Consider the following 12,551-nt stretch of genomic DNA (forward strand, 5'->3'; position numbering starts at 1 on the left):
TCTCACAACTGGAACAAATTGAAATATTTGTAATGTTTTTCAACTAATGAAAAATGTTCACTATTAAATTAACCAAGGGCTCATAAAATGGAAGGAAGTCTCTCCTTTTTTTAATAGAGATTTTCTAATCAAAGATCTGCCTAAAAATGTGTAATTTAACTATTGAAATAGGATGTTTGCAGACTATAAGGCAAGGGATCAGTTATTACTTTTTCCTGTTGTAAGGCAGCTTTGGTTATATGTGGTGTTCTTAATGCATTCAGTGCTTTAGCAACAGCAACTGCTTTGAAGTTCCTCCTCTCTCAGAAAGGGCCAGTTTTTAAAGGCCTGTTTCACTGGTTGGAGCTTTTGTAGCTTTTTGCTCTGTGTTTTTCAAAAAGTTTTGTGCCAAGATTTACAGCTATGTCAGGGGTATGCTGCTGCTTCTTAACTGTGCATGTTAGTGAGGTATGTCATTTTGGTTTGTATTTTATTTTCTGTACAAGGTCTAGGATGCTCCAAGTTTGTTGGTGAGAGGGAAGTGATCTATTAGACTGGTTTACCTACCATGATGCCATTAAGAACCAAAGATAATAATTTTTGCCATCACTCTCCTTTACACATTCAGTGATTTGGCTGCCCAGCATTGTCACCTGCCCCTTTGATAACAGATCACCAATACATGGTATCCATTCTCTCAAGCCATGCTTTTCCCAAAGTCTCTTGTAATCACAGCCAGTGAAATATGTAGACCAAGGAGTTTATCCTACAGGTGAGACCGCAGGGGATAACATGGGGAGCTAAGCCAAGATGTGGGCCCAAAAGAATAATATAAATACACACCTTTTCTGTACAAAGCAGTCTTTCTTTGCTTTAACCAAATGGATATACTTGGTTCATTCATGTGATTTTATGAATTTTCCATCTCTCTTTTCTACTGCCCTCCCATCTCTCTCCATTCCACAAACTATAGCAGGAAGACAACCAAGCTATTTTGGTGGGAAGCGCCAGTACCCACGGGAAGTTAGTATCCTGGATGAGCATCTCCTGAACCCACTGGAAGAACCCTCCCTCCCAGGTAGATCCTTCTGTACTGAAAACCTGTCTTTTGGCTATAACAGGTAGTTCCTTCCCCATCACCTGTGTATAATCTGCCTGCCCTACAGCAAAAGAGCAAATAGGTATGATCCATCCCAAAGATGTGGAGACCACATCCAGTAGTCTGTGTTTTGCTAGAGTGCAGCAGGGTACTGGAGCCCAACTCACCAGTCCTTAAAGAGTGTAAAAGCAGAAGCTACTTGACTCAAATGCAGAGTGGACAAAAGTGAGGCCAGGAGGGAAAGGTATAGATTTACTGAGACTTAGTGAGCAGTGAAGCTGAACCTGATTGGTGGGCAATAGGGATATAGAGATGGGGATCCAGAGAGGCAAACGAGTGAGAATCTGAAAATCCACTGAAGAGAGAGAATGCTAAAACCGGATTAAAAGCAAGGAAAAGGGTGGCACTGGGGACCAATTTGCTGGTAGCAGTAGAGGCTGGCACTCTAGAGGACAGGTAACAACTGTGTGGGTGAGAAGAACTGGCTAAAGGAAGGCCTGAGGAGGGGAGGCTGTGCTTGAGCCGTCATGGAGCCTGGGGTTGCCTGAAGAACCAGTCATAGGGAAGAGGCACAGGCAGTTTGAAGGGGACAAGACAGGACGTATCAAGCCTGGAGCACAAGCAGAAGTCTAATAAGTACCCAAAGCAGCATATTCCACCTCAGAACCTGCAATGAAATGCAGGATTCTTATGTCTTGAGGTTGCTGTGTTGCCAACAAATACATGTGTGTGACTGCATGCTCTGGCCCCCTGAAGACTGGGTCCACCTGAAAGGTGACAATCTATACTGCTCTTGGGCTCCTCTACTAGCTCAAGTGACAGGGATTTCTGTAGCAGAGCTCCCACCCCATTGATCTATCTGTGTGTTGGCAGGAGGACATCTGTTGGAACATTTAGGGATAGTTTTGCTTGCCTTTTTCTTTAAATAAGATTACAAGCTTAAAAAAAGTTTGTGCTATTTACTGTTTTACTATTTCTGATATTTACTGTTTTAATCATTCAGCTCTTAAACAGTTCTACAGTGGCATATCCTGTGCCACCTGACTCTGGCCCTTGAGCATCCACTGTATGATACCGTTTTTAGTTGCATTATCCAATATTTTTATTCTTAGGCCCCGTCTCATTCACTGGACAGAATGGACCTGTTTGGGGCTTGAAAAGGAGTTGTGAAATGAAGGAGATGGTTATTTGCCACATTGTTGCAGAAACTACAAAGGGTAATGAGAGTCAGGAAGAAGTTTGCTTGGAGAAAAAAGGATCCTGGTGAAAGTAGGAAGATGCTGTTCTGCCTATTGATGCTGCTACCACAGGCTGTGCAAGCCTTAGACAAGTTGTTTAAACCCAAGCCTTTCATAGAAGGTCACTAGTTGTATTGGCAGATGTTTTCAACCTTTACTTCTGGGTATATGCTTTGGTTCCCATCTGGAAAGCTGAAGTAATATCTCCTTGCATCATACTGACATTGAGAAGAGAAATTTGGTAATGTCTTTGAGACACTTGGATAAAATTCATCAGAAGCCTGCAAAGAAAATGACAGGATTATCTGCAGTCCGTGATTTATTAAATAGTGTGTGGGTAATAAGGGGAGAGAAATAAAGCAAATAGTGGCTATAAGCAGAGCACTATTTGTGCTATAACTAGAATGAAGCTGGGATAGTGTGATAAAATTACTGTGTGATGATATAATTAAAGATGGTATCATAGTGGATTGTATTATGAGGGAGCTGCACTGAAGTTGTACAGATAAACTTAACTTTAGAATGCACTGGCTTTGAAGACCTTGACGTTGTAAATGCAACTTTAAGCATTTTTTTTGATAGTTCACAATCACATGAACGATGGTTATAAGTTTCAGCATGTGACCAAATGAGTATATTTGGTTTTAAAGCCCTGCAGATAGCAGGTACTGCTGCAACATGGTCTTTCTCATGACCATCCAATTTTTATACAAAAATCATTATGTTGTTTGTGAATAACAATGATGTGAAGTTTATTATTGAATAAGCTTCCAGTCTGATCACTAAGGAAATGTATCAACAGGAACAATTTTTTGTTTTGATGATACTTGTCCTTTGGTTACATAGTTCTGTGAGTTACTGCACATACCTGAGAAATAAAGGGAAGCTGACGTCTGTCCCAACTCTTGCTGTTTTGATCACAGGGGACACATCTGTTGTTCTCTGGTGGTTCACAACATGTGGTGCCAGTGGTCCACATGGGCCAACTCAAGCACAGTGCAACAATGCCTATAAGAACAGCAACATGTCAGTGACTGTGGAGAAAGAGGGCAGGCTTCGAGGAGTGCAAGTCTGGAGAGTGCCAGCCACAAACCGATACAGGTGAATATTAGTGTGCGCTGGAGAGGCAGCCATTTAACTACTTTCTGGTTGTGGAGCTTCAGCTAACATAAGTGTGGGACCATTTCTATTGAGTGGGTGAACGGACCAGTGAAGCCAGAGAGAACTGGGAGCACTGGCTGTCAGGGTTTGTGTCTGAGTCGCCATGAAGTGTGGAAGGGTGGCAGTGGTGACTTAGAAGAGATCAGAGCAGGAGTGGCTGTGGGGGTGAGGTCAAGTGGAACTGCTGCCATCATTTCAGTCCCAAAGCCTTGGTCTTTTAGGTTTGGCTTTATCAACTCATGCTTTTCACTCCTGAAGCCTCTGTCCCCAGTGCTCTGGCTGAGAGTCAGCCCATCCTCTTGAGAAGACATAGTGGTGTGGACCTTGGAAGAAGGAACAGCTGTGAGATGCTGTGGCAGGGGTGTTTGTCTGTTTGGGAGTGCAGGCTGGAGGAGCTCACAGTGGGAGTTGCTTTGGGGATGAAAAGTGTCAGATTTCTGTCTCTAACTACCTTTTCCTTCCAGGATTTCTGCCTATGGAGCAGCTGGAGGGAAGGGAGCCAAGAACCACAATAAGAGGTCCCATGGGGTCTTCATCTCGGCCACCTTCCAGCTGAAGAAAGATGAGCTGCTGTACATCTTAGTGGGGCAGCAGGGGGAGGATGCCTGCCCTGGGGTGAGGGCTGCACAAACACATGTGGGCAGAGACTTTGCAGAAAAGAGTCAGCAAGATTCAGTGGGTGGCTTGGGGTTTGGCTGTACTGGTGATGAATGATAGAAATCCCAGGATCCAGCAATAAAATCCAATCAGGAGATTGGGAGGAACCAGTGAGCCAAGTTAGAAAGAATCTTCTCAAAATAAAGAACTCTAAAATGAGAAACCATCCCAAAATGCACAAACAAATATAAAACCCACAGGAACTCTGCTTTAAGCTCCTCGTGTTTAAAATAAGAAATTCTTCATCATCTTTCTTCTGTTTGTTTTAAGAGGGCAGCTATTAGGCAAGAGTTGTGTACTCCCCATCTTATTTTTCCACAGTCTAGATTTCTTTCTGTGTGCCAGGATTTCAGATAATTTTCTGTTAATTATGGGATTTTCTACAAGCCCCCAGCAGCACTGGGGCTGCACTCTGTTAGGTACTCTCTAAGCTTAGAGACTAAGGGCTGAATCCAAAACCTGTCAAAAGCAATGAGGTTCTTCCCACTGACTATAGTGGCACCTTAATTAAATGTACCCAGTGACAGGAAACCCACTTGGGAAGAACAGAAATTGATGCTGTGAATGCTTATACATATGTCCTCTAATGTTAGACACAAAAGTTTTAAAAGTCCTTTTACCAGTTAGGCTCAAAAATTACCTCTTTTCAGCCTAAGTTCCTCTTTTCAGAAATGCGATCTGTCAGCCCATGCCTGAGAACGATGCTGTTCTCTCTTTTCCCCCCACATAGACTACTGAGTTTGGGGATGCATACACTGTTCTTGTAGGCATTCAAAGTTACCCTTTACTTTGCCCAGAACATATGATGTCTTACTCAGATATTGCAACAGATTCCAAAACCAACCATGTTTTACTTAGTACAAGAATTATGTCTATCTAAATAAAGCATACCTTTGTTTATCTGCAGTTCTCACTCTAATGCATTCTTTAGCCTTAGGTCATAATCTTCATAGGTGTCCATTATTCCCTTGCATTTCATGGACTGTTCTCCATATTGCAAAGTATCTCCCTGCACTAGCTATCTCCCTTTGGCAGATGCTGCTATTGGATAAAGCTTCCCTTCTTTTTTCTCTCTTGGCCCAGCTTTCTTTGTCTCTGGCTTCGGAAGTCCTGCTGAGTCTGTATGTTGGGTAACTAACGTGTTTGTTTTCCTTTCTCTGAAGAAATTCTGCAGCTCTAAGCCTTCATCCCCTCAGTGTTGTCCCAACTGCTTTTCCCTTGTCCTCAGCTACCCTGTCATCTTTCGCCCTCTCCTATGAATAAGAGGAGACAGCCAGCAAAACTGGCACAATGCTTCTGGCCTAGATATGTGACATGACCCAAACACATGTGGGGATTTCACCTGCACTGAGACAATACAGCAGTTTCTGAAGTCATTCAGAATCCATTGTCTGAATGAAGCTGGGCAGATTTACAAAATCATTGCAACTTGTGGAACTCACTGTCACACAACAAAATCTAAGACTGCCAAACAGTCTTCAGTTTTTCAGTGTCCTCTAGCATTTAGTAGGGAATGGGAAGCTGGGGCTCCAGATCTCTGTCCCAAGATGTATCAGTAGTTCACTATTAACTATGCGTAGATCACCTCTGTCTGCTTTATATTTATGAAGCTGAGAAATATCTGTTAAGTACAGCAGTAAGGAAGTTCTGAAAATTAATCCATAGTTCAAGCACACTTTAATGTTCTTGGATGTAAGAAGTTGTAAATATGCAAAATATGAGTTTGTGATATCAACAATGAGTTATTGCTGCATTGCTTTGGTTTTTTTCTGTGAGCATTTGTATTTTCACTTGCATGTGTAATGTGAGTTTGCAAATCAGAGGTAACAGGACAGATCCCTCCCTCAGCTGTTAGTCCCTGTAGAAGAGCTTGCTCTCCACACAGATAATCTGTATCAGACATATATATGTATATATCTCAAACAATATTATCCTGAGAGATACAGATAACTCTTAAGAGTTGGACACTGCTGACTTAGGAGTGCATCTCTTGTCTTCTTTCAGGGCAATCCTCAAACCCAGAAGATCTGCTTAGGGGAGTCATCTCTCATTGAAGAAGATTACAAAAAAAAAAAGGACCTGAAGGACTGGGCTGGAGGAGGTGGGGGTGGAGGAGGAGCAACCTACATCTTCAGGGTAAGTACTCCCTCTTTCCAACCTTCCCCGGGTGGTGTCCGGCAGAGCAACTAGTTTTCACTGTCATGTTGTATGACACTCTCAGTTCTTACAAGCAGGTGATGGAGGAGGAGTCTGTCTTCCCCACTTGATCTGTCTCCCACTCTCTGCCTTTATGTCTTTTCAGTTCAAATCATTTATCTCTTTTCATATCCTTGATCATACTTGTCACAGTCACCAAACAAGCTGAACTGCTTCCTCAGTTCTGGCAGCTCAGGTCTGGGAATCAGACCAGGATCCCTCTTTAATACTGGCAGCAGTCCTACCAAAAAATCCCTGGCGTTTAATTGAACAAGACCAGTTACTTTTGTACACAGAAACACTGTGTAAAACATTTTTGTAATGCAGTCAGGAAACAATCAGTAGCAATGTTCTGGCCTTGGGCCATTGTTCTTTAAGCTGCTTTCATGCTTTTTGATGCAATGAGTTGTGTGAGTTCACATATCCAAGGGATGTGAAGTTTTTCTGATGTTTGATGGGGGGTTTTCCAGCAGAAAAATGGGATTTTCGAACCTTTGCTCATCGCAGCAGGAGGAGGAGGGAAAGCCTACCTGAAGGCTCAGGACAGCTCCCTAGATGATGTACCCCTGGAGCAGTTTGAGAACAGCACTGCAGTACCTGGAGTCAGTGGGAGTACAGGGGCGGCAGGTGAGACACTAAAACCATACAAGGTCTGGATCTAATGGCTGAATATGCAAGTTGTGCTGTAGGCATGAAACGAGAGGCTTCTCTTTGATCTTTTGGAATTTTTTTGCTGAAGCAGTTGTTAGAAATGTGTTGGCAGTCCATAAAGGATGTCTTCTCGTGCGGTGTGTTACCAGGAGAGAATGCACAGGGCGGGTGAGGAGTGCTCCAGAAGAGCCTATTTCTAAAGGAGTATGAGTAACATATGAGGAAATGAGTAACAGAATGAAAATGGTGTTTCGGGGGTAGAGCCCGCTCCTCCACATTGTAGTAATGGCCTTTAATGAGAACAGAAGAGGAGACTTCTTCCCTGTTACTCCCCCAAAACCTGGAGAACAAGAACATTTCTGGAATTATCCCAGAAATCAAACTTTATTTGTAATTGTGACAGCTGTGCCTGGAACCCATTCCTAAGAGACAAAAAAAACAGTGGTTCTCCATCTCCTGCTGTAATAGCCTTATATAGAGTTCTCTAGAAGGAGGTGAGGAAGTCCAGTTTAGATTTTATTTCCTCCAGGGGACTCAGCATCTCAAGTGGCTGAAAGCTCCAACCAGTTTATCCCAAAGGGGACTGGTGGGTTCCCTGTTTCCTCAATAGCACTAGAAGCTGGTGCTTAGGTGCTTGTCATGCAGCAGGTACCACAGATCCTGCACTAGATTTCCGCTGTGTTACTGACCATAGCAACAAGGAGCTTGTCTGTATTCTTCTCCTTCAAGAAAGAGTTAACTTGAATGCAGGCATATCTTAGGAAATTAATAAGAGTCAATCTACATCTCTCTCCAGTATCATCCTCTTCTTTACTTGTGCTTCCCTCACCTGTTCTTGTTTTGTTCTCTCACTCTCTGTCTGTGAAGGTGGAGGTGGTGGCTGGCAAGATGTGACTCTGCTTCCTCAGGCTGGGAAGTCCCTCCTGGAAGGTGGAGAAGGGGGTCAGGCTTGTCCCCAGGCACTAGCCAAGCTCCAGTGGGCCACCTCTGGTGGCTTTGGTGGGGGAGGAGGAGCTTGTACTTCTGGTGGAGGAGGTGGAGGCTACAGAGGTAAGTCTGTTAAAGGCATAGACACATCTAATTTTGTGCAATTCAGAGCACCTGCAGTTAGGGGCTGGAGCTCTCAGTACAGAGGAAGATTGCTCCAGAAGGTGATTCACAGAGGCTTCAAGTTAATCATGTCTCTTTAGTTTGGGGAATTAAGGTTACAGAAATTGCCTACCTGATTTCATATTTGGAAGGAGTACTGAATCATCCCTTTGTTTGTCCCCAAGTTGCCTGTGGAAAATGCTCTATTTCCTTTTTCTGTTGAAAGGAAATACATTTTTACCTTGCTGAACTGAGAAACCTACACTGGAATAATTCACTTCACTAGCCCTGGGACTGGTTGGGTTGAATGAATGTTATCCATCGAGGGCATGATACATATTAATATCATTGTAAGGTTGCAGAATGATCCCAGGTGATAAGAGTCAGGAAGAAATGGGGCACTTTAGAGGCATCATGTTTTTGCAGCATGCAACGCTGATCAGCTAGTCAGACTCTTCTTTCTTCAGGGGGGCATGCCTCTGCTAATGATGATATCACAGCTGGTGGGCAGGATGGCATCTCTTTTGTGAACCCCATTGGAGAGATCTTCTTGCATCCCCTGGCAGGTACAATGCACTTTTTCTTCTTCCTCTTAGTTCTTTTTTTCCTTCTTTTCTTTTCCTCTTTTTTACTTCCTATTTCCTGCTCCTTCTCCTCCTGTCTTTGCCTTTTACACATTTTACTCAGGCATATTTCACTCTGCAGGGTAGATCCTCAGCTGTGCTCATTCCTTTAAACACATCTATACTGCTCTAGATCTTTCCCATGTCTCTCTCATAAGCCAGGAGAAACACCAGTCATCAAGTTCAACTGCACATCCTCAGCCCCAGACATTTTCAGGTCAATTCACTTCAGGACCTCTGTGCCTCCTTGAGGGACTGAATCCCTTTTTCCTCCTGGCCCCCATCAGGTGTCTGATATGTCCACACTGTTGGACTTTTTGGTCTTCTGCAAAGAAAGAGAGAAGTTGTAGTGCCTGCCCTTTTGTGTCCTTACCTAAACAAGATGGGAAAAGCTAAACTAAACCTGCCTGTCCTGTCTTATTCCTCATTCAGCCATGGAGAGTCACGGTGAGGTGGAGGTTCAGATCTATCTGAACTGCAGCCACTGCCACTCGGACAACTGTAAGCGGGACCCTGACACCAACCTGCCAGTCTGCCAGTGTGAGATGGGGGCTGTGCTAGCCAATGATAATGTCACCTGCACTGGTAAAATGTGGAGTTTTATCCTCATTGGATAGCTTTTGTATTCTTTGCATCTTCTCTCCTCCTGGTCTTTTGACAGTCAAATCACTGAGTTACAGCTGATGGCTCCAGTGAACTCAGTGTTATGAGAAATGTCTGGCCAACATATGATTGAAAATTCCTGATGTCCTTTCTGTACACACTGAGCTTTATCTCTGTCACCACCTCCAAAATTCAGGTTTGGGTTAGGTAAAAGGTAAAATATATGGAAAGGCACCCAGCATAAATTTCCTGAACGGGTGCGGTGTATCAGATTGCTTTATCTGCAAATATTTAAGCATAAATACTTCACTGGTATAATATATCACCCAATGCTGAGTTATTTAAGCCACAAATTACTTCCTTCTGCAGCAGTTTCCTGCTGTTCCTGTTTGGCTGATGCCTGGTATTCACTGTTATTTTCTGACACAGTCTCTTGGGACTCCAAAGCATAAAGACCGCAAGGGAGTTTCAACTTGTGAGCAGTGATTTTATCCATTAGTGAAAAACTGTGCAGTAGATAAGTGGTTCTGTGTTTTATTGGTTAGATTTTATCTTTACAATGTTTTTTTTTTAATGATTTATGAATGTTTTCAATCTCCAGGGCTGTAAATAGATTTGCTATAATTTTTAAGAAGGTCTGATCATGATTTCTGTGTCATTTTCTGAAATAGAAGCATCCTTGAAAGGGATTCTTGGCTGCAGCTCTGGTTTCTTCCTAATTAATGCATCTCTTTTTTCTTTTTCCAGTACCCCAGGGTCCTATCCCAGAGGGACACCTGCCTCTCCCACTTTTCCTAGCTGTGGTGGCTATGATTGTGGTGCTTGGAATGATCCTCACTTGTGGCAGCCTATCTATCAGTAAGAAACATCTTTACACTTGCTCCTCATCTTCCTTTGACTGGGCTTTTCCCAGTGAAGTTAGACAACAGGAAAACACCCAACCTCATGCTGCTACTATTAATACTTGGAGCCAGCCTGTTTTGGTCCCCTAGGTGGATCAGAGGGACAGGGAGAAAGGAGTGATAGGAAACATGACCGTCCCACAATTGGACAGAAGCATAGTCCCAAAGAGCAAGGACTGCTCTGGCTTGGTATTTGCTGGAGAGAAGAGTTTGGAAAGCCCTCTTAGCAGGCATTTATTTAGCTGCTGTTACTACCTAAATTGAAGTTGTAGTCTGCAATTAAACATATAACTCATTCAGGTGGATGTCATGTTTCACTTGCTTAGCTTTTGGGACTGAGTGCCAGCAAGGCGTCTTTTGGACCAGCCTTTCCTTAGCCAACATATGAAGAAGCAGAGGAAGCCGAAGCTTTTTCTAGGTGATAAGGACTCTGTAGGGATAAGGCTGTTTGCATATCCAGTGTTAAACTACCAAGTGTGGAAATCAGAGTGATACTGGAGAGCTAAAGAGATTTCTTGAGCATTTATAATTATTGACGTGATTTTTTCTTTCTGTTCTGTACGGCCAGTATTGTCTTTTCTCTCCAGGTGCTGATCTTGTCTGCATTTTTATTTGCCCCCAATCCAGTTTATCACCTTAAGAAGCAGCAGCTAGAAGGAGCCAGAGCACGACTGCAGAGCCCAGAATATAAACTGAGCAAAATCCGCACATCAACCATCATGACAGATTACAACCCCAACTACTGCTTCGCAGGGAAGGCCGCCACTCTGAGTGAGCTGAAGGAGATTCCACGGAAGAACATCTCTCTGCTTCGGTAAGACTTGCTGCAGGGGCTGTTCTCTGGCACAGGAGAGGAAAGGCAGCCTGAAGCTAAGGCAGAGGTAGGGCTCACATGCTTGCTTTATTCACCATCAAGCATCCAGGACCAGAAACTGAGGGCCACCTGCCTGGCTAACTGGAAGGCACCTAGTCCAGGGCAGCCAAAATATGACATATGTGACATGATGTTCTCTAAAATATTTTGATCCAATAAAGAGCTCAAGCAGAAGTGTAAATTCAAGACTCTCCTGTTCCATGGACCAGTTTATGTTCCCACTCAGAGCAGAGTGTATTTCATCTCTGTGTTTTTATATGATGTCCTGGATAACACCCAACACCTGGCAGTAGCTCCTTTCCAAATCTATAGCACTATTTCTTTTTCAGTGTTTTCTATCACAAGGAAATGTACACTAGGTTGCTTTTATGCTCCATACAATCCAGATGATGCTGGTTAAAGCTATATAAACCTTAGAATGAAGAGCTTGATCATCCTTCTGTGCACCATCTCCTGTAGATATCAGCTCACAGTCTTCCTGATCTCTTATTCCCAATCTCTTTCTTGCCTTGCTATTGCTATACTTTGAGACAGGGCCCTACGACTGAGCAGGCTGCTTTATTTGTTCAGAACTATTGATGATCTAGCTTCCCTGGTTTAGGGACAGCACCAGGAGATACTGAAAAGTTATTTTGGCAGGCTTTAAGAATAAACCAAAACACTGTCATGAAGTCCATCTCTTACAGCAGGTTCTAAACCCATTCTAGGACTGGATAAAAAGAAGAGCTCAGCCAGTGCTGGATGCAGGGTCGTAATAACATCTGTTCTGTCTCTTTTTTTCCCAGGGCACTAGGACATGGTGCATTTGGAGAGGTTTATGAGGGGACAGTGGTAGGCATTGCAGGGGATCCCAACCCTCTTCAAGTAGCAATCAAGGTCAGTACCCATAGATTTCTTATACAGCAATAATTGCCTGTAAGGGCCTTATTAGCTTATTACCATTCCAGTCAGAGAACCACTGTCATCACATGCATAATGTTATATGTGAACTTTGCTTTTAAAGCTGTGTGGCACTAGCAGCAGGTTGGAAGTAAAACATCTGTCTTGTTTGCTGCATGCCTAATGGCTTTAAGTGGTGATCTAACTAGGATGAGAATCTAAGAAGTATGGTCTCTTTTGTAGCCTCCATTCCCGTGGCTCAGGAGAGATACAGACTTTGCCCTCAGATGGGAAGTTGTGTGAATTAGTCACCCAGGGACTGCACAGTATTATTAAATATTGTTTAAAAAAAAAAAATTCTCTATCAGCATAAATAAATAGAATTCCCTTCTAATCAGCCAGAACCACCAGTTCACCCTGGTATAGAATCTGGTCTGCCCCCATAAAATTAACTTCTCTTGAGATGGTCACTGAGAATTTTGCTGAGAATCCTTCACAGCACCACTAGACTGATAGAGCCCCTGTCCAGTGCCTTTCTACCACAATGATTTAAAGATCTGAGTAGCCAGAAAAAAAAAAGAAATTAGGAGGAAAAAAACG

General features: G+C 43.2%; 1 protein-coding gene across 1 annotated transcript in view; it reads left to right on the top strand.

Annotated features, from left to right (window-relative positions):
• LTK (leukocyte receptor tyrosine kinase) overlaps window positions 1-12,551 on the top strand; it is a 58,628-nt gene that overhangs the window by 27,505 nt on the left and 18,572 nt on the right. The window contains exons 11-21 of the mRNA XM_026091015.1: window positions 956-1,057; window positions 3,240-3,417; window positions 3,942-4,092; window positions 6,139-6,270; window positions 6,801-6,957; window positions 7,849-8,031; window positions 8,538-8,636; window positions 9,126-9,278; window positions 10,044-10,154; window positions 10,826-11,012; window positions 11,858-11,948. Coding sequence (XP_025946800.1) covers window positions 956-1,057; window positions 3,240-3,417; window positions 3,942-4,092; window positions 6,139-6,270; window positions 6,801-6,957; window positions 7,849-8,031; window positions 8,538-8,636; window positions 9,126-9,278; window positions 10,044-10,154; window positions 10,826-11,012; window positions 11,858-11,948 — 1,544 coding nt within the window. The remainder of the gene's footprint in view (window positions 1-955; window positions 1,058-3,239; window positions 3,418-3,941; window positions 4,093-6,138; window positions 6,271-6,800; window positions 6,958-7,848; window positions 8,032-8,537; window positions 8,637-9,125; window positions 9,279-10,043; window positions 10,155-10,825; window positions 11,013-11,857; window positions 11,949-12,551) is intronic.

This window comes from Apteryx rowi, unplaced genomic scaffold, assembly GCF_003343035.1.
Source record: "Apteryx rowi isolate R43461 unplaced genomic scaffold, aptRow1 scaffold_892, whole genome shotgun sequence".
Lineage (NCBI taxonomy): Eukaryota > Metazoa > Chordata > Aves > Apterygiformes > Apterygidae > Apteryx > Apteryx rowi.